The sequence below is a fragment of the Peromyscus maniculatus genome, chromosome 2 (assembly GCF_049852395.1).
Source record: "Peromyscus maniculatus bairdii isolate BWxNUB_F1_BW_parent chromosome 2, HU_Pman_BW_mat_3.1, whole genome shotgun sequence".
Classification (NCBI taxonomy): Eukaryota; Metazoa; Chordata; class Mammalia; order Rodentia; family Cricetidae; genus Peromyscus; species Peromyscus maniculatus.
In genome coordinates, this window is record NC_134853.1 from 157,410,213 (window position 1) to 157,437,830 (window position 27,618).

The window sequence follows — 27,618 nt, forward strand, 5'->3', positions numbered from 1 at the left end:
TTTCACACAAATCAGCTTTTATTGTTCGTATCATTATCTTTTGTCCAAAGAGAGAAAAAGAGAGTTTATTATGATGGCTCACATCTAGCTTTAATCACGTCTCCTAAAAGATCCTAAAATATTCCTATGCTTCATGCTCCCCTTTTTCCCCACCACCCCAAAATTCTAAGCCAAATGGCAGCAGCAAAACCCTGTGTCCAGGAGTCTCTCATTCCATCAAGCATGTTACAATTCTCACTGGAACATTCTAAAGCTTGGAATCACCAAGCTGCAGGTGGGTGGGATTTTATTCTTACCATAGAGTAGGTGTGATTTTTATAGGCTCCTAGATCAGAGGCAGAATTGTGCACTTGGGGGGAAGTGAAAGACCTGTACTGGGGGAGTCCAAGAGCCAGCCACCAGTCCCTTCTGCCATGGTCATCAAGTAGATGAGGTGACCAGCTTCACGGGTGTGCCTGCATCGATGCCGGTCCCTGCTGACCTCTCCCATCAAAGGAGCCGATAACCTAGGCAGGATGGGAAATCTTGCACATGTTCAGGAATATCCTAGTCTAGAGTGATCTGTGTGGTGTGGGAGGTGTAGGATGAGCCAGTCTGTTCAGAGTAACCATCGCTATTACCAAGGGGCAGTGCACTAGAAGGAACGTCTCTAAGTGCTGGTGTTGTCCACGCACAAGATGCCCCTGTTCTGAGGTGCCAACTCCAAGATGCTCCAAGAACACCTGAACCCTGCCTCGTCTGTGTACTGAGGGTGTGGGGGGCAGGTACCAATACCCAGGGCCATGTGCTGACTGTGCTCTAAGGGGGACAAGGTGCCCAGAAGGTCTCTGTGTTCCTGACTCCAACTGGGGATTTGGCCATAAAGGGATGCAGACGGGCTGTGGGTGTCTGGCTGAACCTGCAATACAAGAGAACGTTGGCAAATAATGTGTTTTCCACAGGAAAACCAAGACTCTAGGGTGCTTGTGACAGCTCTGGCTAAGGGGAACTCCGTGTCGGTCGGCCAGCTGCGTAGTGTGGTCTCAACAGGAGCACAGAAAAGAAGTCACCTTCTTTCTCCTAGGGAGGGCCTGACATCAGACTCCGGGATGTGCTGATGTTGCGCAAAAGCCCTTCCATGTTTGAAGTGGATGAGACACTGAGACCAGGGGATCCAACAATTTACCTGTGTCGAGGTAGGCCAGGGCATGTCAGCACAAACCTGTATGGACTTGTAGTTGTGTGGGTCTTAAAAACAACAGAGGACTTTCCATTTTACTTCCATTTTAGAAGAAGTCTGTAGACAGGCGCTACCAAGGAGCGCCAACCTCGTCAGTCCATTCAAAAGTAGCCTTGGCTAGCCCATGACTACAGAGGCAATTTATTCGGGCTAGCTCTAGGACATTTGAGGACTGTATGTGTGTTGGGGGTTTGGGACAGCAGAAGACGGTTCTTCCCTTTGCTGCTGCCTCATACCCCACAGGGATCCCCGGGGATCTCCACCCCTGCAGCTCAGGAGGGAGGCTGCTTCCAAACACAGGACCCACAGCCTGTTTCTTACCGTACTGCAAGAAACACCATGTCAGTCCCATGGCCCCTAAACCCTGGTTATTTACTAGACTAGACTCCTCTCTGGGAAGTGGTTAATCTCGTGTCAGATACAGAGAAGCAAAATGTTGGCTGCAAGAGAGACCCGGAGTTCACTGCCCGGGCAGCAGGTGCTCCAGAAGGAACCAGTTCTGGGAGGAGAAGTCCTGGCCACAGCCATTTCTGGGAATAGCCATAGGACTCCCCTGTGGCTGCAGTGGTGGGATGTGGGGCTAGAAGGGAGTTTCCCAGGGGGCTCAGCCCACGTGCAGATGTGTCCCTGCCTCCACAGATGATGCTCAACAGACGAGGCCCTGGGGTCTGAGCTTCACTGGGCTCATGTGGCGCTTGAAACCAGGCTGTGTGGGAGGGAGGCTGCAGCCTGCCCAACCTTCTCTTTGCTCAAAGACCTGGGGCCCCAGCCTGGTGCTGTGGGCTCAGGGTCACCCCTCCCCCTCCTCCTGGGAGATGCCCAGCACGGACTTATGGAGGATGCCGCACTCCTGCAGGGACTTGGTGAGGTCGGAGAAACGTCTCCTGGGCACCTCCATCGTTTCAATGCTGCAGTGTTGGTAGGTGGCTTTGTTTTTCTGCTCGGCCACGGCGAGGACCGTCTGTAGGTTGTCACTGGGCCTGAAGTAGCGCACGAACCTTTGGCCTGAGGGTGACCTGATGGCCAGCAGCAGCCTCGGCTCTTGGTCTGTCGGCTCCTCCATGTTGGAGGACCCCGAGGAACTCTGTCTCTTGGTTCGGAGGATGAACTTCTTCTCTAAGGCGCAGACCTGGGCTCGGGAATCCTCTTGGCTTGTCTTTACAGCGGCGCAGGCCTCCTCCTGGTAAAGGGCCTGCACACTGCTCAGCTGCAGAGAACTGGCCTTCCTGGCCACCGTGTCCACAGCCCCATCTTCCAGGCTCCTCCTATTGATGGAAGGGAGGACCGGGTACTTGTTGAGGGAGGAGGTGGCTCCCACGAGCACCTGTGGCAGCAGCTCGGGCGTCTCATCAGGGGCCCCCGGAGACGGAGAGACGGGTGCGCAGGCTCCTGCTTTCTGGCTGCCCGAGGACCCGGAGGAGCGTGGTGGAGGCGAAGCGGACAGCACACTGGGAGAACCGTCACCCACGCCTTGAGGTCTGTGCAGGTTCGGCCGCTTCCGGCCCTTGGCGGACTTGGGCCTGATGACGTGCATCCTGAGGGGGCTGGGCTGCCAGGTGAAGCTGTCAGCTGAGGTACCGACCACGGTGCTGCGTTCAGGTGGTGCTAGGTTCACAGGGGCTTCTGTGGCCATTGCTTCTCAGGACCCCTAAGGAAGCGGGAGGAAACAGAGAAAGCCATGGGTTAAGCTCCCGAGACACTGAGACTCGATCTTCTGCCATTCACTGCCCACTGGGGTTGGGGGCGCAGGGGGTGGGGGGTAAGCATCAATGGGCCAGAGCATGGGACCATTTTCTGGGTTTCTGACATCTGAAGACGGGGAGCAGCTGTGACTCACTCATTCATTACAGGTTCTTGGAACAGATCAGCGAACCAAAATCCTTGGAACGTAAATTATTAAAGTGAGGAGAGCAATGGGTGAAATCCACAGTCTGTAGATATTTTCAAGGAGTGATAAGAAAAGAAGACATGACCCAGAATGACTGAGGCAAGGGGCTAATTCTCACTCTCATGGAGAAGGGCCAGTGAGCAGAAAGACCGCCCCGAGAGAAGCCACGTGACGAACCAGAGTCCGGGTCAGACGACTTTTTCCATAAATGTTTGCAACGACTGAGTTCTGTCTGTGGTGCAGGCACAAGCCCAGCGTGACAACACACTCAGTGAGGGGCGCTGTGTTCCGGTGAAGTTTAACTGGGCCCCAATGCAGCAAAGTGCCCGGGGGGGGGGGGACAAAAGGGCCCTGGTGACTTCCTAGAGCAACCAGAGTGTACCAAGCTTCCAAGTCCTGGCTGGCTCTCAGGGCGGGAAGCTCCCTTAGGGAGTGGCCGGCACAGACCTCAGATGCAGAGGCTGGATGTTAGGGGCGGCTGCCTTTGCTCAGAGAGGGAAGGGAACCCTGTTAGGACACTCAACAGCAAATCACTTCTCTCTACCAGGGACGCTGTCTGCCCTGACATCCCCAGTGGACAGGACACCCTCTGGAATCCCCAGTCTCCCTCTGCTGCAGGCCTCCCTCACCTCTCCCTCCCTCTCAGTCCATAGTTAGCCTTTACTTTGTTTTCTTCCTCACCTTGCCTTCCTCACTTGTGTTCCACCCACGTCACGTGGAACATGGCTCCCCAGCTTGGCTGGGTGGCCGGGAGGACAGGGGCTGCCCTGATCACTTGCTCGAGCTCACAGGGGACGCTCAGACTCTGGACAAGGGGTTGGCTAGCTTCCACATGAAGACCCAGTGCGCGTCTATTTTGACTTCTCAGCCTGTGGCCACCAGGCAGCTCTGCCTCCGCAGGACAGTCCTGCGCAGGGCAGCACCAGATGGACGGGTGTGGCTTTGCTTTGGCTGTAGGCCTGTCTTGTGCTTCTTTCTGTTACTCTAGAGAGAAGCTGTCCCTGTTTCTCTTCGACAGGAATGTTCAACTTTTGAGGCTGCAATATGACATTATCGGGCCACATTCACAACTACCCTTGGACACGTGGCTTCACATGCGGCTTGAGCGCATACCCCGATGGTATTATTGGTAATGGCTGCTCCCCTACTCAGTGCTAACCAGTGGGAGACCCCAGCCCCCAAACCTACCCTCTCCACTCCTCCTCTGCAGCTGCCTCAAAACTAGAAAACATTTCCTGAGTCGATCGTTTCCCTCCGACGGCACCCTTTCCCTTAGCTCAGACTTACTTCCTCCAAGCTCCTCCCATAACCGGTCCTCAACAGTACTGTGCCAAGTCCTGGGGCTACGATGTGACCCTGGCTGCTCTATGCCAGTTCTCTACCAGACCACACAGAACCAAAAACATGCTACCTCTAAATATTCCTGGCAGCCTGCTGTTCAGAATCTCAGGCTAGGTTCCCTTCCCTTTCATATTTTAATTGTCTTTTTCCATTTGCCATATGTGTATGTGTGTGTTGCATATCTGTGCACACATGTGTCTGAGGGTACACATGCATTCATGGAGGCCCAGGGTTGACGTCAGTGAAAAGCATCCTCCATTGCTCTTATACCTTGTTCACTGAGGAGGGATCTCTCAGTCAAACCCAAAGCTCACCCATATGGTCAGGCTTGCTAGATTGCTCCGGGGACCCTGTCTCAGCCTTCCAGGGCTGGGATTATAAGTGAGCTGCCACACCCATCAGGCATGTACATGGGGAGATCCAAATTCTGGTCCTCGGGGAGGTGCTTTAACCACTGAGCCATCCTCTCAGCCCCCTTTCACAGTTTAAACGGCTCTGTGGTTGTCCCATTCTATTCACAACCCAAACCTTCCTCCGGTCCCCTTCTCCATCCTCCATGCCCAATCTGGCAGCAGGCAGTCCAGAGACTTCTGCCTGAGCAAAAAGTTTTGGCATTAGAAATACATCCCCATCTCCTTGTCCATTTCATTTATTTTCTGATCAACTATGAAGAACATTTTTCCCTATGAGTTTCTTGCTCAGAGTGGCAGGAGGAAGCTGTAGCTATCCAGCTGAGCCGACGAAGGTAAGCTCCTCACTTGGGCTCGGCTATTAATTTGCCACAGCTTCTACAGAATTATCACAGGCTTGGCTTCCAACACCCACACATGCCTGGGGAAGGTTTGACTGTCAGGAAGTTTGGTAACTTAGAAACCTCTCCCTAACAACTTTGATGAGGAGAGTCATGTGTTCTCACAGGCGCTCTGCTGGGTTATTTTTAACAGTCAAACTTGAGTGTGTGCGCGAAGTTGCTATACCTTTTGGTACTCTATATAATTAGCCATGTTCAGGGGGTGTCATAGTCAAGACACCCTGGCCATAAGATAACATGACTGCAAGCTATCTCAAGAGGAAAAAAAAAACCTCAATTATGACTAATTCTCATAAGCCCACTCATGGTTATTTAGAGAGTAACACCTCCTTCAGGTAAAACGGTTCCATCCAACCTGCTTTTATAACCCACTGCCTCCTCCCCAGCGCAGAGACCATCTGTTACATGGAGGGAACACCAGCTCCCACCCCCACCCAGTCCAAGGGCAGGATGCTGCGGGGAAACAGGTGTTTGGAGAACTGCATCCATGGAGCCCTTACAGTCAAACCCCGGGTCTCCAACTCTGCCTGTGCCCTTCAGTCCAGGCTTCTACGACAGCATAATCCCGGCTTGGCTCATTTCGCCACCTCTAGGTCTGGCAGACACTCAACCACAAAATGATTTGACAAGATCTAGGCGTAGGCATCCATCCATCAGGCTGCCAGCGGGAGAGGCAAGTGGCCTGTTTACTTAAACGCAATAGCTAGGAGGCAGAGGTCTGCTAGGAGGCAGGAAACAAAACACTAGGCACCACTTCCAAGACGTTGCCAGGAGGGCAGGTGCCCATTCCTTAGGATTATCACCACACAAACAGGAAGGAAGGGGCACTGGCTAGAAAATAAACCAAGATTCCTGTTGTTTTCCAATGGTGCCCACAAGCCACCAAGGGGTCAGATCACACTACTTCACAGCCCAAATCTAAACCTACAGCGAAAGCAGCAAAATATAACCACCTACAAACCATCTGCTGCCATATACCAGGACACATACATGTGCATTGGTCTTTTAAAATTGTTTATCAGTTACTACCGCCCCCCTGCCGCCACCCCCTAGTCCCCAGCCTGGCTTACAAAATTAAACTATGTAAAGGAACCACCCCGGGGATGGAGAGAGCCAAGATTGACACCATTCCCAGTCCTACTCCAAACCAGAGATTAGGATGCAGGAAACCACAAGCCACCAAGTGAGGGAAGCTTTGTGAAGGGAACTAGGGTTGACTCCAGGATAGAAGGGCGGGCGAGGGGGTGGAGCAGAGGTTTCTATTACTTCCATGGTCGGTCAGGCCTAGAAGCAACGTTTAAAGTGCAGAAGCGGAGTGTCAGGGAATGGCAGGAAGGGCTGGAGCATGAGGGCAGACTTGGGGGAAAGAGCATGGAACTGTGGGAGGCTCCCTCCAGCTCCGGCCTCTGCACATGACCCGGATCCCCTTGTCTGTCTCTGGATCTGCGTCCAGGGACTGACTGGCTTGTATATGCCCCTCCCAGGGGGCCCCTTGGCTGCTGCAGACTCAGGCTCCGGCCAGGTTGGCTCTGCCTCTGGGGAAGTCCTTTCAAAAGGCCTGGCTCTCAGTTTCTGGGGACCCACCGTGGGTCTCTCACCTCGCAGCTCAGCTCCATCCGCCTCCTGTGCCTGGCTGCGACCAGCTGGTAAACAGCCCCGTCTCCGTGGCAACCGCCGAGGGGTGGGGCGCCACGTGCTTCCGGTGGGATCCGGAACCTGCCTGGCCTGGGCCGGCCTGCGTAAACTAAGTTGGACAAGCCAGGGCACGGAGAGCCCGAGGGCCTGCAGTCCCTGGTTCAAGGATTCCAGACGCAGGTCCTTGGTGTGGCCCTGCCCCATGGAGGCCACAGGGCCCTGGGCCTGGGCCTCTGACACCTTCTCTCCTCTTCCTGACCTGGCCTGACTCTCTGGGGAGAGTGCGTTCATGGGAAAGGGAACCTTGCCCTGGGGTGGGGGTGGGGTGGAGACCAGCATCAAATCCCGGTCTATCGCTGGCCTGAACCTGTCGGTGTCCTATTTTAAAACAGGAGTGTGGGACTCATTCCTGAGCCCCTTAGAGTCCGAGTGTGGCCTTTTTCCTTTTCCTTTTCTTTTCTTAGGGTATATCATCATGGGGGAGTAAGAGACTACCCACTCCCACTCTGGGGACACTCTGAGTTTTGTGATCACGCCCCCCCCCATCTCCTTTAAGGGTCTAACTACACAGTCAGCAACTCCAGCCACTTTACCTTGTTTTCCAACAGCCTTGAGATTCGGAGTCCCGCAGCCTGGCTTCTTCCCCTCCACCCTGCTCAGAAGCTATGGTCCACTACCTCAGCCATTCTGTTGGTAAGAGTTCCCCTTACCCCACTGTCCTTCCACCCCATCCATGTGATGGAGCCTTAGCGGGAATCTGTCCACCCACACCAAGCACTAAAGGTATCATGGCAAGTCACCCAGATGGATGCCAGGGCACTGGTGTGGTCTCCAACATCAGTCAGACGCCCAGCCCTCCCTAGCCAGCCTTCTGTCTGCTCTCCTCGGTCTTCTGCCCTCTCCAATGGCTATTCCAAATCTTGTCTTTCCTCCAAACACTCCCTGCTTTCCGCCTTCCCTCCTCCCTCTGGGATGATACTCTCCCGCCCTCTGTCGAGAAAAACAGAAATCATCGAATGGAGGCCTTCTTAGCTGCCTGCTGTCAGAGCTGCAAGCCCCCTGCCTCGGCATCCTTGCTCTCTTGCCTCTGGCCTGTTGGAGTGGAAAGGGGCTGACTTCTGACCCTGTCCCCTCTTGACTGCCTCTGTGGTGCTCCGCTGGTTCCCGACCATGGCCACGCGTACACGAGACCTCCCTAGGCTCAACACCCTTGCTTCTGTTGAACCCTTGGCTTGAAGATTCTTCCCCAGCCTGTCCTGTCCCTTCATTTGCCCAATTCCTCCCTGTCTTTGTTCCAATCTAATGAAGTCTTCCTTCCAAGCTGATTTCAAAGGGAGTCCCAAGCGGACTGCGCTCCAGACCCTCAGAGTAATTTAGGGCCCAAACTGCTAGAAGTTACTAGTAGACAGTCAAGAACCACAGATTCATGACTTAACATTATGGCCACATATTTGTTACCTGCTTTGTCCTGCATGTATAGGGATGGGATTTTGATAGGAGTACAACTCCAAACCCTTGTCAGCACATTCACAGTTGGGTCAGAAAGACACATTGTTCGCTGATAGTTATACTACTACTACTCTCAGTATAGTTTGAGCCAAGGGTAGGAGAGCAGACATGGGCTGGATGGGATTACATATGATGAGATTGGTACCAATGGCACATTTTTTTTTAGGAGCTGGCAGGCAGGGGTTCATTTCAGCGATGGGCTGTTAGCCCATCGCAGAGAGGACGCTGCTGACCTTGGTAGAGCACTTAGCCTAGGATGAGGGCCTGGGCCAGGCTGGCCTCCTTTCCGGGAATTCTGTCTCTGGATATCCAGGAGGCATCATGGCCCCAGAGAGGTGCCGCTGGCAGTTTTAGAAGCCGGTGGTTTCGCATGGCGGTGTCGCTGGCTTACATCTCGTTAATGATCCTGTCAGAAGTCTCCAGGCGATGCTCTTCAGCCCTTCGGCGCCCACTCAGAAGAGATTAAAGTAGATCCTTCGCCAGCTATTTTAATATCACCTAAGAATTATGCAACCCTTTGGGAGTGGCATCGGTTTCCGTCCGTGGCTCCCCCACTGTGTGCGAGCGAGGTGCGTGTGCTCTTGCTGGAGCATGGTGAGATGCTGGCTACGCCTGGGGTCCATTTTCGTGTCCAGCAGCACATGAGTCTTTGTTCTCTGGCATGGTGTGATGCAGCCCTGTGGGAAAGAGACAGCCAGCTAGTCCCTCTCTTTATCTCCTGACCCGCACCAGAGAGCATCTTCAAAGAACATCCCTCTGATGCCTGGGCTGAACATGCACACGCATCCACTAGATTCTCAGGAAAATGGCTGGAGGCCATTCTCCCATCTGCTAAAGCGAGGGCCCGTCTTCCTTTGTACCATGCCTCCACTCCCCAGCTCTCTCCTGGACTCTAGCCAGCTTGTCCCCCAAATGGGCCCTTGGCATTCTCATCTCTTGTGTCCTGGTTCGCATCCGCCCTACCTTCTCCCTCTTCAAAGTGAATCCAAACTGCTTGATACTTCAAGGCCCGTCTTAAAAGTCGCCTGTTCTATGAAGTCCTTTCCTGACCATGCCCACCCCTCAATGCAGTATTTTCGTTCCTTCTGGTCTGTGATAACATGCCCAATTATAATCTGGTAACAAGGCAAACAGGCTGCACAGCTCCTTAGAAATCAGCCTCCTGAGAGACCGTCACCAGAGAAGTTTCTGGATAGTAAAATGGAGCTACTGATGTACTGCACTGTTTGATTGCTTCCTGCATCTCAGTGGAACATGTCCAAGTGTGTATTGACACTGCTTGTCTTGTTGGAATATATGGAACTGCCACTCACCTTGGCCCCATGTTGACCAAATGGTTTCACACCAAGAGCGTCTAGATCTTGCTGGCGCCGCAGAAGACAAAGGTCATTGACTCCACAGACGGGAAGCTCAGGGTCCTGGGGCTTGGATTTGCTGACAGGAAATACTGGGACAGCTCCAACTCTCTTTGGCATGGACCCAGAGTTCACGGTCCTCCACTGTTGCTGCCTCTTGTGCCAAAGTCAGCAGCGGTGCTGGGCTGCCATCCAGTTGATGAAGTCAAGGCCCATATGGGCTCTTGGTCTATGTCTAGTCTCTCTTTACCTGTAGTCAGCTGGCAGCCTCCTTTGGACCTCCCTTGGATCTTCTCATTAGCTAAGTACACAGTTGGTACTTCAACTGGATTTCATTCCAGACACACACCTCAGGCCCCTTTGTATCTGAAGTCTCATCACCTGCTGCTTCAAAAGATGTGAGTCCTCTCTTTGTAGCTCCAACCTGGGCCTGGTTTTGTCAGGTTCCCATGGAGACAGAACCTAATTAGAAAAACTTGTACAGCTGTTGAAATGATGATTGGCCAGGACCAGCCTGGTCAGGGTCCAGCCTCTCAGCAGCCACCAGTTGTACCAAAGAAGGCCAAGTAGCTAGGACACCAGGTGGGCTCTCACAGTGCTCTTGTGGTAGGACTGACATTTTGAAGTCTTCCTGGGAAAGTTCACCACTGCATAAAACTTACCTGAGGCTTTGGACCTGCCAAATTCTCTCAAAGCTCTGCTGAGCTATTGTTTCCTCTCCAAGACTCATCACAGTCTGATGTAGCCTGATGTCTCTTGGGGCTGGTGGAGAATACTTGAACTGAAAGGAAGCTGATCGTGGAGCCACTCCATGAAGGGACAGGCACCCACACACATTCTCCCCCACTGCCCTGTGGGCTGCTGACTCCTCCAAAAATAAAAAACAACCAGAGTGATAGTGTTGCCAAAGAAAGAAAGACACCATCAGTGTTCACCTTTTCCAAACAGTTGAGCCGTTCTTACATTTTACATCTGGGTCAAAGTGCCAGGACGGGTGTCATAGTCAGACGTCACTAGGTCTGGCAAAGATCCCTGGGAGCCCTGTGCTGAGGGTATCCAAAGGCCTTGGCTGTATTGGTGGTTTGTACTTTTCCTTTACTTCCTCCCCCAAAAGGAGCTGAACTGGCAGATGAAGGTGGAACCCTGGCACCCTGGACCTCCTGGTCTCTTTGGGAATGAAGGTCATTGCTGTATTCATTGTCTTTATCTTCTGCTGTAAGTATAAGCCATCTGAGTGAGTGCCGGGAGGCCATCTTTCTGACTGTGACCTAGGTGGCATTGAGGGAAGGTAGGGTACAAGGCCCTCAGGAGAGACCCAGGCTCCCCCCAAAGTTCTCCTACCTCTGGTTCTGCTGTCTGATGGGCTGGTCACGGTGTTGGCCTCACAGAATATTTTGGAATCCAAGGACATTGACCACATACTGGAAAAAGGATGTTTGGCTGTGGGGTCAGCACTCCTGGTCTGGGAGGCTCTCTTCCTTCCCATTCTGGTTACCTTTATTTAAAGCTATGTGTACTGCCGTACAAAACGGTGGGCATGATTCCAGCCAGCTGGAGTAATTCTTCTGGTGAAGGCATCCTGATAATGTCTAGTGACTACTTAGTCAAACTGAGTCACTGCTGCTGGGGCTTCGGATTGTGTACCTCTGCAAAGTGAAGTATGCAATCTGAAGGGTTTCCTGGGGCCCGTCAGAGGTCTGTTAAAAAAACAAACAAAAAACAAAACAAAACAAAACAACAACAAAAACCCCAGTCTTTTGCTGATAGTCTGTGTTAGCTGTTTGTCCAAAACCAGTTTCCTGCTGTTTTCAGCCACGCCGCAGTGACTCTGGGGTTCTGTAAGTCAGTCATATCAAAATTAGGTCTCCCTCTTTCTCCAAGTTGCTAATGAGCTTTGCAGTTTTCAAAATCATGCCAAATGTGTAATCTCAGTGCTTGGGAAGTGGAGGCAGGAGGATTGAGAAATCAGGTCAAGGCATCTAACTCAGCACTGAGGTGGGAGGGAGCCTGAGAAAACCCTCCGTCACTGACTGTTTTCCTTCTTTGGGTTCGTGCTTTTGCTGGGTTTTTAGCACAGACCACGTATATGCTTGTAATTTAAAAATCAAATGCAGGCCTAGGCACGTAGCTCAGTGGCTAGAGCACTTGCCTACCATACACAAAAACCTGGATTCAATCCCCAACGCTGTATAAAACCAGGCAGGATGGCACAAGCCTGTAATCAGAGGTGGAGGCAGGAGAGTTGGAAGTTCAAGGTCATCCTTGACTGCATATGAGTTTAAGGCCAGATTGGGCCATATAAGTTTTCATTTGGTCATAAAACAAAACCATAAAATATATAGTAACAAAGGTACAGCCTTCTTGGGGACTAGTACTTTTCTGCACCTAGATGCAACTGCTCTGGAGACTCTAGAGGACATTACACTAAGCCCACCCTCCGGGGCGCTCCACACACACACACATGCATGCACTCAAAATACTGTAACAAAATAATACCTGTGTCTTAATCACTGTTCTGTTGCTGTGAAGAGACACCATACCAAGGCAACTCTTGTAAAGGGAAGCATTTAACTAGGGGCTTGTTTACAACTTCAGAGGCTTAGTCCATCATCATCATGGCAGGGAGCATGGCGGCATGCAGGCAGGCAGACACAGTGCTGGAGAAATGGTGGAGAGCTACATCCTGATCTGCAGGCAGAGAAAGAGGGGCCAGGCCTGGTGTGGGCTTTTGAAACCTCAGAGCTCATCCTCGGTTTCACACTTCATCCAGCAAGGCCACCTAATCCTTCTCTAACAGCTCCACTCCCTGGTGACCATGCATTCAAGCATATGAGCCTATGGGGCCATTCTTAATCAAACCACCCCAATGTGCTTGTAAAAAAGGTACATGGAAGTGTGCTAAGTGAATGTGGCCTGATTCTTTCTCCATCTGCCTCCATCTCACTGTCCGGAGTTGAGCTATTAAAAGTGGTACATTCCTAGGATATATGCTTTGATGACCGTCCTCGTGAGGTACACGCGGTACTTTCCAGTGCTCTGCTGTTGCAGACCACACTGTCAGCCATCACCCTTCTGTATGCATTTCTGTGTGTGTCTGTAAGCATTTTATAGAAGTAAAAAGGTCTACTGTTGAACTCCTGTAATTCCAGCACCTCGAAGGCAGAGAGGAGAGGATCTCCCCAGGTTCAAGGCCAGCCTGGTCTCTACAGGGACTCCAGGCCAGCCAGGGTTATGTAGTAAGAGAAGACTCTGCCTATTAAAAATAACAAGAATTTATGGGTCTGTGTGTTTGTGCCATTTTACAGACTGGATCAAAGGTGTTTTTCTGATTTCCTAGCCCTGGGCTTTGCTTCTCCTGGGAGACGATAAATTCCTGGTGCTGCCTAGAGGAAGGGCTGACTTTGAGCTTTCCCAGTTAATGTTGATCAGACATGGACGGTGGTGGAGCACCCCGACAGCTGGGGAGCCTGGGCCGCCTCCTGGTTATCGAGACACTTTCTGGGTGATGGGGTAACACTGATCCTGTTTTTCTACCCTGTGAGGGAGGCAGACGCCTTGTACAAGGGCTCTGCGCTGCCCACCTCACTGCAAGCACTCCAGCGAGGCCCGTGGGGCCTCAGGCTGCTCACCTTTGTTGTTTTCTCCTTGGCAGGGACAACCTCCACCCTCAGCAGCTTCTGGCAATTCCAGAGGATGGTCAAACACATCACAGGGCGCAGCGCCTTCTTCTCCTATTACGGATACGGCTGCTACTGTGGGCTTGGGGGCAGAGGAGTCCCTGTGGATGCCACAGACAGGTGATGCGCAGGTTCTGGGCTAGCCCCTTACTGCATTTGTGTTAAAGTCCAGGCTTCTGGCCGGGAGGGGGTGGGGTTAGGAATCCTGAAGAAACGATCCCAAGGCAGCATGAGACTGAAAAGGGGTTGCAGGGTGAGTCTTGAGGAAGCCAGAACTGAGTCACCTTTCCCTGTTGGGCCCCTCATGCCTAAGGTCCTGGGTATGGCTTGTGTGCTGACCACCTTGAGACAGGGTCTTAGCTCCTAGCTCATGCTAGCCTCGAACTTACTCCATAGTCCAGGTTGGATTTGAACTCTGGATCCTCCTGCCTTCGCCTCCCAAGTGTTCAGATTCTAGGCATGTGTCACCATGTGCTACTGAAACCCAGAATCCCATCCCTGCTGGACAGCCATACCACCAAGATACACCCCAGGCCCATCCTGATATTCTCAATCAAGGGCCCTAACCTTACACAGTACAACCCGAGATCCGGAAGCCTTTCCCATTCACCTGGCAAAGGTACTCTTTGTTCCCATGCTCCCCTATTTTTTTTTATTTTTATTTTTTTTTTTTTTTTGGATTACGGGCCCAGTAAGACTGCCCTGCCAGCTCCCAGACCTAATTCCATATTTTAGAAGAGAAGCCAAGTGGCCCAGTTCGGAAAAGTTGTCCATCTGGAGGCGTCACACGGTACAAAGTTGGCTTCCAGGACAGCTCTAAGGATTTGGGGGTGGGTGGTGTGGGCTTCTATAAAAAAGGGACGTTACTGTAATCTGGAGGGGGCACAGTGGGGAGACTGGATAGTGTGTGTCTGTTCCCATTTGAAGAAATAAGAAGGGAAATATCCCTGGGCATGTCCTTACAGCAGGGTCTAATATATGGAACTTGAGCCCCAGGCTTAGCTGTGGAGACATGGAAGGCCACTGGCCCCTGTGAGGTGCACAGTATGTGCCCAACACCGAACAGGTGATCGACACATGAGCCTCAACCCTCACAGTAAATATCGGAGGAGTATCCCCACTGTAACCCACCTTAGAGCTGAGGTGGATTCACAGAGAGGATCCCAGACTAAGAGTTGCTCAGCCTTAGCGGGGCATTGGTGGCTCACACCTTCAATCTTAGCACTCAGAAGACAGAGGCAGATGGATCACTGTGAGTTCCAGGACAGCCTGGTCTACAAAGGAGGTTCCGGGACAGCCAAGGCTACACAGAGAAACCCCGTCTCGAAAAACTAGATAGATAGATAGATAGATAGATAGATAGATAGATAGATAGATAGATAGATAGATAGATAGATAAGAGTTGCTCAGCCACCATCACCCCCAGGCAAAGCGGCAGAGCCTGGCCTTGAACACAGATCCCCTCATTTCTGAATCCACCTCCTGTCTCCACCCACCTGTGTTTCACCTGATGGAGTCCAAAGTTAGATCCCAAACCGCACACCATTAGCCCAGGGCCACAGAGGGCCAAGAGCCCATGTAGACATGGAAACGTCCAGGAAAGGACAAGTGTATCAGTACCTCACCTCCCCAGCTCCAGTGCCTTCGGGCCCAGGGAAGCCAGGGAAGCTGGAAGTCCCTTCCAGCTCGCAGCCAGGGCCCTCTCACTGACCCCCTGGGGACAGCCACACACAGGTCCCTCCTCACCTTCCTCTCCCCACCCCCAGGTGCTGCTGGGCTCATGACTGCTGTTACCACAGTCTGAAGGAGGATGGCTGCCAGCCAATCTTGAATGGCTACCAGTTCAGCATTGTCAACGGGACTGTGGCCTGTGAGTAGCCAGCTTTCCCTGTAGGGAGACGGTGGGACCTGGGCCGAGTCACTTCCTCATTAACCCACTGATCGTTTTAGGGAAGGAGACTTTCCCAAGTGCTTTGAGACCAAGGAAGGGGGCAGGTCTGAGAGTCAGAGCTTCTTGGAGAGAGTCTTTGCACAGTTTCGCCTGCTCTCTTCCGCCCGCCACTGAATCTCAGCTGTAACCGGGGAGCCAGAGCCCGCCCTACATTATGGGCCAGTAACGAGTTGTTGGCTGTGGAGTCCATTGACTTTGCGGTTTCCCTAGGCAGCGCTGGCTGTTGAGAGCATTCCTCCCTACCCCGCCCCCCGCCCCCCAGTTTTCAGATGTGTGTGCTATGCATGTGTGTATGTTTTTGTACATGTGTAGGTACACTTGGAGGTGGGCACATGCAGGTGGAGGTTTGAGGTTGATGTTAGGGACCGTCCTCTGTCGCTCTTGTACCTTATTCATTGAGGCAGAGTGTCTCAGGCAAACCCTCAGCTGGCTGATGTGGCTGTCTTACTGTGGGGATCCTGTCTCTGCCTCCAGGGGCTGGGGTCACAGGCAGGCCACCAGACCCACCCAGCATTTGGTTTCTGGGTGTCCGAGCTCTGGTCCTCCCAAGTGCATTAACCACTGAATTATCACTCCAGCCCCCACCCCTTTTTTGTCACGTGTTAACAAGGCTTTTGGGCCGTCATTCCGTTGAACAAATATTTGCTAAGGGCGACTGCGTGTTGTGCATTGTGACCACGGTGGATAGGGACAGAAGGGTGCCTGGGAGTGGGACACTGTGCAGAAGGGAAGAGGGAGAGATTGGGTGGGGAAGTGCACAGAATGTCCGCTCAAAAGGAGTGTGTCCTGGAGCTAAGGGTGTGGGCATGTGGAGCGCATGTCTAGCCTATGGGGCGTGAGGGCTGTGGGCATGAGCCTTTGCCCAGCCCTGTAATTCCAGCCCAGTGGGTGGTTTCTTGCTCCTCACATGCCATAGCTGAACTCCTGCCAAGCCTTAGGGCATCGTGAGCCACTTCCTCCCAGGTATATCACAGCTGTGTTTCTGGCAGCCACCTGCCGCCTCCAAGGTCAGAGAACTATCAGTTGCCCCCGACTCGTCTCCCAGGATGGAGGACTTATGGCTCCACACCGGGAGTCATGTACCACAGCACTCCACCCAGAGCTGTGGCACAAGACACAGGAAACCCTGGAGTCCGGACTGAGTTTTCGCCCTGGCATCCACTGTGAGATTGGAAATGGGGTGGGCTGGGGGCTCAGCCCCCCCCCCCCCCCCCCCCGCAGTAGAAGATTGCCTTCAGTTCAGTCTGCTACTGTACAGCCCTGCACGGATGGTCTGAGTTTTCTCCCTGGCATCCACTGTGAGATTGGAAATGGGGTGGGCTGGGGGCTCAGACCCCCCCCCCCCCCCCCGCAGTAGAAGATTGCCTTCAGTTCAGTCTGCTACTGTACAGCCCTGCACGGATGGTAGAGGGGCCTCGCACATCAGGAGAACATTTGCCACTGAGGCCTGGGCCAACCCTCTGTTCTTCCTTCATTCACTGGTTGCCCAGAAGAGCGAGGATAGGCCTGGAAACTGTACCTCCTGACCCAGAACTCCAGGAGACAGGAAGAGTGCAGGAAGGTATCTTGAGACAGGCTAAGGCCGTAGAAGATGATATGTCCTCTGATCGGCACTTGTTAGCCTGGGGCAGGAGACAGAGGCAGGACCTGGGAGCTGGTGTCCATGGAGGAGCTTCCCCACATGCAGCCATGAGCTCTGGAGGAAGAGGAGACTTCCATAACTACCCTGGGGCATCAGTGTCACCCTCCAAGGAGCCCAGAACTTACGGCCTGGGCTCTGGTGTGGAGCCTGCTGCTGCTGTGGGCCAACACACAGACACATCCACCCATGCACCCTTTATTAGCTGAGCACTCGCTGTCACTGTGGTCCCAAAGCCAGACCTGGAGTGAGGCTGGCCCAGCGCCTGCTCTCCAAAGATCAGTAGCTTAGGAGATCTCCAGAGCAGAAAACACTTTGGAGACTATCCCAGCCAACCCCTCACTGAAGCTCTGGGAAGGTTGAGGCCCACAGAGGGGAGGGGCTTGATCCAGGTGAGTGACAGGTAAAACCGAGACTTGCATGCTGAGCCTTTCCAGGAAGTCCACTCCAGAACTTCCTGCCCAGCTTGAGCTGTCTGGGCCTCGGTCGTCTCACTCATCTAGCCAGAGCAGCAGCTACAGCGGTTTACAGCCAACTGTGGCTGCTCTGCACACCTCACCTTGGCTCGCCAGGGTAGACCTCTGCGGTAGACACTTTTCTCCCCATTATTGCTTAGTACATCAAGGCTCAGAGAGGTCAAGTGGATGTCCAATGTCACACAGCCAGGGACTAAGAGGAAGGCATCTACTTGAGGGGAGGGTTATTCCCCAAATGCAAGTCTCATGACCTCTAACAACTGACGAGATGCTCTGCCCTGGCTGGAGGAGCATAGTGAATGGACCTTGGTCTAACCCAAGATCTTTTCATTTGCTCCTGGCAAGGGGCCTCACCGCCCCAGCCCAGCTTCAGTCTCCCCATCCGTGGAAAGGGTGGAATCACTCACACTGCACAAGGTTGCTGGGTGATGGACAAGAGTGACCCCTCTTGTGACTCCCTGGAGGGGCTGGCCCCACTGCAGGTGTTAGTTAGTGTCCGCCTTTTGGATGTGGGAATTTCTGGTTTGGCCCAGCTTGGCTTTTTACTTTGTCGGGGAACACCAGGACTGTTTTTGTAATTCTTTAATTTTTGTGTGTAAGTGTTTTGGCTGCATGTATGTCTGTGCACCATGTGCATGCAGTGCCAGAAGAAGCCAGAAGAGGGCGTCAGGTGCCCTGAAACTGGAGTTACAGACAGTTGTGAGTACTGGGAATTGAACCCAGGTCCTCTGGAAGAGCAGCAGGTACTCATAACCACCAAGCCATCTCTCCAGCCCATTCTCCCCTCATCTTAATTATAGTTCCTTTGCAGTCTGCGCTGTATTGCCCCCTCTGGGGCCAACGTCATTACTGTGACCCTTATGGAATTAAGCCTCTTCTGTGCCCGGGCCACACTGCGCTGGAAGAGTTAATGCCTCCAGCGGTTCTAAAATCCGGTCCCCGTCTGGTCCCAGGTTGCCTAGCAACCAGTGTGGGACAGACTTTGGGGGGGGGGTGGAGCTTGGTATCCACAGCTTGAAATGCTGCCCAGATACCAGTTCTCAACAAAGTCTGAAGGAGCTCAAGGGCCAGTTTTCTGGAAGGGTACAGCTGCCCTAGCATGGTTGACCAGGTGGTTGCCCCTCCTCTGAGGAGGTTTATACAAGCGGTCGGCATTCACAAGGGATTTGAAGATCGCAGTGACACCCCCGTCTGCCACACAGGCATAGGGTGAAGCCTGCCTGTGGGGGAGAGACTGGTTCCAGCCACTGTACCATGTCACCTGTTGTCACCTGCGGCTGCAGGCCTGTGACTCCTCCCTCCCCACTGGAGATGGGGCCGCAGAAGTGGTAACTTCTGGAAGTTTAGTTTGCAAGGACCTTCCTCATTACCGGAGTGTTCCTCACACCAGCTTCTCCTGCCTGCTCCACACCCCTTTCCTCTGCCAGCGTTCATCGCACCCTGACATTTCCTGTACCTTCTTTGTCTGCTTGTGCAGTGGCCCCCACCTCCCAGCTAGAGGGTAAGTTCCCTGAGAGCTGTGAGTGTGTCCACTGCTTTACCGATGCTCTTGACAAAATACCCAATGTCGCCGACTTAAAGGAAGAAAGGTTTAACTGGACTCCCAGGTTCTGGGAGTCCAGCTGTTGTTGGCCACGTGCCTCTGAGCAGAAGTGATGGCGGAGTACTGTGGTGTGTGGCAGAGGAGGTTCTTAACCTCCTGACAGACAACAGGAGACATACAGAGGACAACCCACAGGCCCCAAAGACTTGCTGACAGTGGCCTCTTTCCTTCAACCAGAACCCCTCCCTGCCACCGCCAGCTGAAACTTCCATCACTTTCCAAAATGGTACTGTCAGCCAAGGACCCAAACCTTCAACGCACAGGCCTATATATATATATATACTCAGTCCATAGCACTGTGCCTTTGCCCCCAAGCCTCATGGTCATCTTACGTTGCAAAATGCATTTAGCTCGTCTCCAAGATTCCTCAAGCTTGTTTTCTGTATTAATCAGGTTTTTCCATTGGTGTGACCTGAGAGAACAATTTAAAAGTCAGCAAGGATTGATTTTTGCTCAATTTCCCAGATCTGAGTCCATTGTCCTTGGTTTTGTGGACCAGGGAGGTGGATCACGATGGTGGTGAGAACATGTAGTAGAGACTACTCATCTTAGGGCAGGTAGGACGCCATGAAGAAAGGCCAGGACCAAATGCAGCCTTCAGAATCACCCTCCAATGACCTACCTCCTCCAGCGAAGCCCCACTTCCTAAAGTTTCCACGATTTCCCCCAAATAATGCCACCTTCTGGGGACCAGTATTTAATGCACAAGTCTGTGGGGAATACCTCACATTCAAACATAACAAGGCGTAAGCCTGTCTTGTTACGGGGAACTCATTCTCGGGCCCCTTGGAATAGTACTCTTGGAACAGTGCAGTCTGGAGGTGTGCTTGCTAATGTCTTTACCCCAGTTTCTAGACAAAGGCAAGTCATGTGCTGGGATTTTAATATCTGTTTGTTTAAAGAGTGGATGAGTGAAAAATCTCATTAAATAGGCAATTCTGGCATATTGATCTCATTTAAAAGCCGAGGAGATGGGCTTTGGGTGGGGAAGCAGCTTGCCTAAGATAACGTGTGTTAGTTACAGACTTGGGTCTAGACCTTGGCTTCCAGGGTCCCAGGACGGGCACCTTTCTGTGGTCCACCTAAGTGCGGTTGCTAGAGGCTCCAGCCAATGGTGATGGAGCTTTGACCAACACTAGGGCTGGAGATCAACCGAGAGCAAGACACAGGCTCTGACTTGAAGGAGCTCACAATCCAGTAAGGGAGAGCCCATGATAGTGACAGATAGAGCCACAAGTAGTGACAGATGTAGTCAGGTAGGAATAAGTCCTTTGCAGCTGCTCAAACAGGCTAGGGGATGCTGGGGCCCAAGGAGGGAAAGTAACTACTTTAGGCAGTTGTGGAAGGACAGCCTTGCAAAGGAGGTCCAAGACCTCAGCCAGCGTAGAAGGAGCATGGAGCCTGGGCAAGGAGTAGATACATGCTTGGGTGTCTGCCCAGGCTGTGCAGGAGGTTCTCCTGCTACATTAGCACGTGACCTGGAGCATGGCCAGAGGGACGAGGAGTGCACTGCTGTTAGAGACGGAGGAGGAAGGAGGCTCGCTCTTTAGAAGGCTGATTCTGGAGCCCTTGGGGAAATAACCATCACTTGAGCCGGGATGGCGGCAGAAGGGATGAGAAGTGTCGGGGGCTGAGTTGGCTTTGGATGTTGAGGTGCCAGGACCTACAGGTGGATCAGATGAGTTGAAGGAGAGGGAGGCTGAATGAGCAGCTCCTGGCCTCAGCAGCCATAGGTCATGGCGCCAAGCACTGAGCTGTGAAAATGGAAGTACAGTGGACCATGAAGACACAGCAGCGGGTTGATAGGAATTGTGTGGAGTGTAAGATGTGCTGTAGTTCAGGTATGTTTTAAGTGTGTTCCCAAAGGGTTTGTATCTGGGAAGATGGCTTACCCAGGTAGTAATGTTAATAAGTAGGGGGCCAGGACTGGGGAGATGGCTCATGTGATGACTCCCCTGCTGTGCAGAGCTGAGTTCTAATCTCCAGCAGCCGTGTGGAATCTGGAGCGTGGCGCACACATGTGTAACCCCAGCACTGGGCACAAGGGAGTGGAGACAATCAGGCCCCTGAAGCCCAATCCAGCCATCCCGGCTCATTGGGCAGTTCTAGGTTCAGTGGGAGATCCAGTCTCAAAAATAAGGTGATGGGTTGGGGAGGTGACTCAGTAGTTAAAAGATCCCATCATGCAAATGTGAGGGCCCAAGTTTGGATCCTAAGAACCCACAGATGGGGGATTCACAGAGCAAGCTGACTAACAAAACTAAAATTAATCTATATTGCTGTCTTCGTTAGGATTTCTATTGCTGTGAAGAGACACCATGACCACGGCAACTCTTAGAAAGGAAAAGCATTTCATTGAGGTGGCAGTTTACATTTTCAGAGGTTCAGTCCATTATCATCGTGGTGAGACATGGTGGCATGCAGGAAGACATGGTGCTGGAGAAGGAGCTGAGAGTGCTACATCTTGACTTACAGACAACAGGAAATGGTCTCACTTACTGGGTGTGGCTTTAGGATATATGAGACCTCAAAGCCCACCTCCACAGTGACACACTTCCTTTAACAAGGCCACACCTCCTAATAGTGCCGCTTCATTTTGGGTGCCATTTTCTTTCAAACCACCACAATTGGTGAGCACTGGGTCCAGCGGTGCACACTGAGTGAGAGACCCTGCCTCCATGAATAAGGTGGAAAATGACTGAGGAAGACTCTCACCATCAATCTTGATTCTCTGTACACATGCACATGCAGCTATACATGTTCATGTGCTCACTCATATATAAATACATACATGTATGCACACCACATACACATATACACAAACAATAAATTAAAAGAATAAGGTTGAGAGGAATCAAGGAAGATACCCAGTATGGGTCTCTGGCCTCCACATGCATGCACACACACACATACCCATGAATCAGTATGCACGTGTACACATACCACCCACAAACACAGGTAGACACCATACACATGAACACACAAGTCGTAATGGGGCCTTTAAGAGGTGGGGTCTGGAGGTTGTTAGAACACTGGGTGCTACCCTCAGAAGAGGTTAATGTAGTTCTCCTGGGACACTGGTTAATTTCCACTGGAGGAACTTGTTCTATAACAGAAAGACTGGCCCTTCCCCAGTCTCTCTGGCTTCCTGTTGTCCCATGTGACCCCTCCCTCTCACATGCACACTCACCATGATGCTGTATGTCATGCTGTGATGTGCCTATGGGAGCCCTGCCAGCACCAGCACCATGCTGTCTGGACTTGAAGCTCCCCAAATTGTGAGCGAAATAAGCCACTTTATTTGCAAATTACACAACTATGTATTTCAACAGAAAATGGACTAACACAAGATATGTAGTGCAAACAGATACCTGTGTTGCAGTCTGGAGCTCAAGAGAGAGATCTGGGCTGGAGCTGGGAACCCAAGAGTCCTGAGACTGAGCAAGAGCTCTGTGAAGCTATGTGGTGGTGCATGCCTTTGATCCCATCACTGGGAGGCAGAGTCAAGTGGATCTCTGTGAGTTTGAGGCCAGCCTGGTCTACAGAGATCTAAAAACTACACAGAGAAACCCTGTCTTGGGGGGTAAAAAAAAAAAAAAGATCTCTGTGAAGATAATCTAGAATAAAGCTGGAGCCAGACAGAGGCCATGTAAGGCCACAGGTTAGCCACAAGGCAGAAGTTAATGCCTGTCACCTTGTCTCATTTGTGGAGATGACATTCTCAGGATGAGAAAGGACTTTTAGAAGCTGTCATTTCCTCTCCTCGTGCCTCAGTTTCTCTTTTGGCATACTGGAAGATGAAATATCTGTAGTCCAGTGTTTTGAAATGGTGATTTGCAAAGGTGGCATTTTTTTGGCTTAGGGCTACATTTTCTTCCAGATCATGGCAAACCCAATCTTAATCTTTGGCCTGCATTTTTCTTCCAGGTCATGGCAAACCCAGCCCCTAACTGAGGGATGCTGCCCAAATGACCATCCTTGGTAGAAAATGACTGTCCAAGACCAGTGCTGAAGGTCTAGGGACTGGGAGAGCCGTGAGAAGTGGATTTACACTTCAGGGAAAGGATTTCAGCCACAGTAGAGAGGATTCAAAGAGAGCTGGGGGTGTAGCTCACTTGGGAGAGTCTTGCCTAGCATGCATGAAGCCCTGGGTTCAGTCCCATCACTCGTAGCATCATGGTCCATGACTGTCATCTCAGCACCTGGAAGATGGACCCAGGAGGATTAGGAGTCCAGTGTCATCTTTGAGTGACCTCAGGAGTGACTGAAGGCCAGGCTGGGCTCCACGAGTCCATGTCTCAAGAAAGAACACATAAAAGTGGTTGGAGAGATGGCTCAGTGGTTAAGAACACTTGCTGCTCTGGTAGAGGACCTGAGGTCAGTTCCCCCACAACCACATGGCAGCTATAACCACCAGTAACTCTAGTTCCAGGAGAGCTGATGTCCTCTTCAAACCACTGTGGGCATCACGCATGCACATGGTACACATACATATATGTAGACAAAAACACTCGTACACAGTCCGAGAAAAAGGAAGAGTCTAGAAAATCGAGTAGTGAGGAAAAAGAGGAGCAAGACATAAACAGGAGAAGGGAGAAAGAAGGGGGGAGGGGAGAGGGAGGAGGACAGAGGGGATAATGGGTCAGATTTCCTGGGAGGCGATCCACTAGGGCAGGGCCTGCATTCAGGCAGTGAGTGAGCACACACACACACACACACACACACACACACACACACACCATAGCCTTGGCATAGCTGCTATTTTGGAGCCACAGAGACTTGCTGTGGACAGGGAGGAAGAGGCGCATGCATGGGGGTGAGATGGGGAAGAGCCCCAAGAGGGCTGGGACCTGATGGCTCTGGGCAGACCTTCGCAGATGGAGAAGGGGGTGTGAGAAGGCCGAAGGGTGCAGGTGTGAGGAAGAGTGGGGGGTGGCATGAATGCCCTTGGCACCCTCCTGAGGGTGTGTGGTGATGGGCAGCTGAGGTGTGGGGTGGCGGTGTCTGCCCTGAGAAATCAAGTCTCCAGACGGGCATGGGTGGACAGCTCCAGTGGGAATGTGGCCTTCGGAGGGGGAAGGCAGCAGAGAAACAGCCTGCACTGGTTCAGCACTGGGCTGGCTTCATTGTGTTTGTAGAGCCAAGGGTGCCCCTGCCGGAGCAGTAGACCCCAGGATGCCCCTGCCAGAGCAGTAGACCCCAGGATGCCCCTGCCGGAGCAGTAGACCCAAGCACACCTTCCGTTACCAGCATTTCAGCCGGGGGGCCTTACTGTGCTGCTCGTCTTTGGCTGTGGTCAGCATCATTTTGTCCAGGGAGACATTCAGATTAACCAGCTGCAGAACACAAGCCCCAGGGTCTGGCAGCCTCCTTCCTCATGCAGAGAGCAGCCCTGGGTGGAGTTCTGTAGAAACTGGGGTGCTTTTGATGGCCCAGGATGCACTCATGCATGCTCATGTGTATGCACGCACACAAAGCATTAGGCCAGGGACTGCTCAACAAAAGGCCCCCATCTACTTGCCCTTCAGCTCGAGGGAGCGTAGACACCGCATCCCAAAGTCCTCTGGGGTTCATTTGCTATTCGGCAGCAGCATCCTGAGGAGTTCCCATAGACTGGCCTCTGCTCTGCAGTGGGAGACTCTGTGACACACCAGAGTCCCAGCCTCATGGAGCCTCACTCTGTGGGGCAGAGGAGGGCACAGCAAGTCAGTATGCAAATGAAAACAGCAAGGGGACCTGGGAGGGAGTGGCTGGGGAGAGCTTTAGACCAGGGGCCTTGGGTAAGCCTGTCTGAAGAACTTGGATTCCATCAAGACCCAAATGGCCTATGAGAGCTGACCACTGGAAGAGACCGGAGAACAGCATGTGCAAAGGTCCTGGGACAGGCAGAATGTGATACCTGAACTCACAGAGGCCTCTGTGTCTGGAGCAGACTGGGGGAGGGAGGGTGGCAGTTCCATGAGCAAAGGGAGGCTGGGGTAGTCAAGCTGTGGCAGGGGCTGGGGACTGCCACAAGGTCACCTCTTCCACAGAGCCTGGGAAAGCACAGTGTAGCTTTAAATGGGAGGGGGTGTGATCCAGGTGACATTTCGAGACTACCTGTTTGTTTCCTCTCACTAAGTGACATGGTGTGGAGAGGGACAGGGATGTGGGTAGTGGCAGGGAGGATGGACGAAAGAGGACAGAGCGTGAAGGTTTAAACACGGGGACATCCGTGGGACGTACCAGCATGGGAACAGGAAGTGAAAGGAGGGAGGCTTCTGAGAGCTGCTGGGGTCAGATGTGTCATCCTAAGAGTGGAGAGGTGACAGGCTCAGTGGCCATGGCACATACATATGTGTAGGGTAGCTTTGAACATCTGCAGTTGGAGATGTTCCAGACAGCACCTGGGATGTCAAGCCGGTGTTTGGAACAGAAGATGGGCCTGGGCCCCAGGGTGGGGGTGGGGGTGTGGGGGGGGGGGATGAGTTCTGCCTGTTGCCTTGGCCCAAGTGCTCCCAGGGTGCAGTAACTCACCCCTCCCCCAACATGCAGGCCGTCCTCCGCGCTCCATTTACCTCCTTCTAGGCATCTGTGTGCTGTGCTGTGGCAGGATGTGTGAGTGTGACTGGGGAATGGCAGTGAACAGAGAGAAAGCATTCCCACTTCTTGCCCTCTGCCCTGGACACCTGCAGCTCCTCCTATACCCCCAGCCTCCCCCCCACTTCAGAACCCAGCTTTGGAGTGGGCAGGGAGCCCCCAGTGACTCTGCGTGTTTCCACAGGTGGATGCTCCCTGGCTGGCAGCTGCCTCTGTGGGCAGAAGGCCTGCGAGTGTGACAAGCAGTCTGTGTACTGCTTCAGGGAGAACCTGGGCACCTACGAGAAGGCCTTCAAGCAGATCTTCCTCGGCAGGCCCCAGTGTGGCAGACACAAACTCAGGTGCTAGAGAGGCGCCATCCCTCTGTCACGTGGTGACCCCTCCGGAAAGCTATCTCCGACCACGTCTGACAACCCCCAGGCTCCTGCAGCTCGCCATTGCAGTCTAAGGAGTGTCTTCTCACTCAGCGCCGGGGACTGGAAGTAAGAAATGGAGAATTCCTGCTCTGGAACAGACCGTGGGTGTCTGGCAATTCAGAGGCACATTCCAACCCAAGTAAGTGCTAGGAATCAAGAAACAAGGGTCGGGGTGGGAGGCTGCCTCCAATTCCAGCATTTGGGAGGTGGAGGCAGGACAGGCAGGGCAGCCTCCACTACATGGTAAGTTTAAGGCTAACCTGGGCTACCTGAGACCCAAACCCTTTTCCCAGGAAGGGGGAAAAACCCAAGATCTAATCTAAACTCTCCTATACCCCCAACCTAAGTCAGGACATGAGTCTGACTGGGGAACCGAGTCCTCCACCCAGATCTGGCTGGGAACAAAGCAGGTCTCCTAGAAAATACAGCCCCACGAGCCTCACCTGGAGTCTGGTCCTTGTTTATCCAGGTCTGCCATCTGTAAACCCTCTGGCAGGACGCAGGCTGGTCTGGTGACTCATAAAACCGGGTGCTGTTACAAAGATGCTGTTCATTACTGCCACAAGGATGCCATGCAAAGATGACATGAAGAAATGGAGAGATGATGGGGGACAGTGGATCCAAGGCACCCTAAATCTCCACCCCCACTTAGAAGCCTCTGGTCCTGTAAGTCTTAAATCTAGTAAACAGGGAAGGTCTAATTGAGGTGGAGTCAGTTTTGTGGTGCCAGATTGGAATAGTGGGTCTCAGACACAGCTGTGACCAGGCACGCCTCTCTGCTTGGTGGCACTTGCTTCTTGTGCCCTGGCATTCAGCACATCTGCCAAGGGCAGAGTCTCCTTTTCATCCCTTAAATCTGGGACTCTGCTTGGTAATGCAGACAAAACAAAGGTCTTAAGGGCAGACTTCGGCCTCTGGGGTCCAGGGCGGGTCTACTGTGAAGACACCTGTACCCACCAGGAGGAAGCCCGGGCTCAGCCTCCTCGATGATGAGAGCTTGCTGGGTCAGCATCAGCAGCAGCAAATCTGGGCTCAGCAGAGACTTCACAAGCATTGAGGAACACAGCCAAACCCAGGCTGAACTCATACACAGAACCATGAATCTCATACAGGAAGCTATATTGTCATGCTGCTTCAGCGTGGCTGGTTCCACAGCACTGCCTAGCTGATGGTGCTGGTCTTTATTCACCAGTATTGCCAGGTTCTCAGCCCTTGGGCCAGACTTGGGGGCCATGGGAATGTAGTTGTCCCCATACCCTCCCCAGTGGGTATTGGGGAGATGACTGGATTTGGGTAGTGATAACACACAGGGCTGCCTCTGCTTAGTAGGTCACCCAACATGTGTGCATTGAGCCCATACTGTGTGCCATGTGCAGGTGATGAGCAGCAGGGATTTAAAGAAGCACACACAGACTCAGTCTAAGAATTTTGAATGCCAAGGGGAATGCTGAGAATTGTAGCAGCTTCTTCCAGTGCCAGGGGTTAGAACCTGGATTGAGAAAGCAGAGCACATGAAGAT

General features: G+C 52.6%; 2 protein-coding genes across 6 annotated transcripts; one reads left to right on the plus strand and one right to left on the minus strand.

Annotated features, from left to right (window-relative positions):
* On the minus strand, positions 1 to 6,997 carry Ubxn10 (UBX domain protein 10). 2 transcript variants are annotated; one of them, XM_015999332.3, is made up of 2 exons: positions 6,858 to 6,997; positions 1 to 2,867 (listed from the first exon to the last, which is right to left on the minus strand). In XM_015999332.3, the coding sequence occupies exon 2, from the start codon at positions 2,850 to 2,852 to the stop codon at positions 2,010 to 2,012; it is 843 nt and encodes a 280-aa protein (XP_015854818.1). In that variant the 5' UTR covers positions 2,853 to 2,867; positions 6,858 to 6,997; the 3' UTR covers positions 1 to 2,009. The 2 variants fall into 2 exon arrangements, with proteins under 2 accessions (XP_015854818.1, XP_042128098.1); XM_042272164.2 differs by having other exon boundaries at positions 6,844 to 6,923.
* On the plus strand, positions 6,964 to 26,804 carry Pla2g2c (phospholipase A2 group IIC). Of its 4 annotated transcripts, none has more exons than XM_076565519.1 (7): positions 6,964 to 7,074; positions 7,503 to 7,587; positions 10,873 to 10,973; positions 13,411 to 13,555; positions 15,202 to 15,305; positions 25,868 to 26,238; positions 26,569 to 26,804. In XM_076565519.1, exons 3-6 carry the CDS (start codon positions 10,934 to 10,936, stop codon positions 26,029 to 26,031), a joined length of 453 nt encoding a protein of 150 aa, XP_076421634.1. In that variant the 5' UTR covers positions 6,964 to 7,074; positions 7,503 to 7,587; positions 10,873 to 10,933; the 3' UTR covers positions 26,032 to 26,238; positions 26,569 to 26,804. The 4 variants fall into 4 exon arrangements, with proteins under 4 accessions (XP_076421634.1, XP_076421633.1, XP_076421635.1 ...); XM_076565518.1 differs by having other exon boundaries at positions 7,036 to 7,175; XM_076565520.1 differs by having other exon boundaries at positions 7,036 to 7,175; positions 26,596 to 26,804.
* The last annotated feature ends 814 nt before the right edge of the window (positions 26,805 to 27,618 follow it).

Bases quoted from the DNA above. Each gene is read 5' to 3' on its own strand.
- Pla2g2c (XM_076565519.1), top strand. From the start codon at position 10,934: ATGAAGGTCATTGCTGTATTCATTGTCTTTATCTTCTGCT. The intron at 10,974-13,410 runs GTAAGTATAAGC...TCTCCTTGGCAG, and splicing joins CATTGTCTTTATCTTCTGCT to GGACAACCTCCACCCTCAGC. The intron at 15,306-25,867 runs GTGAGTAGCCAG...GTGTTTCCACAG, and splicing joins TGTCAACGGGACTGTGGCCT to GTGGATGCTCCCTGGCTGGC.
- Ubxn10 (XM_015999332.3), bottom strand. From the start codon at position 2,852: ATGGCCACAGAAGCCCCTGTGAACCTAGCACCACCTGAACGCAGCACC.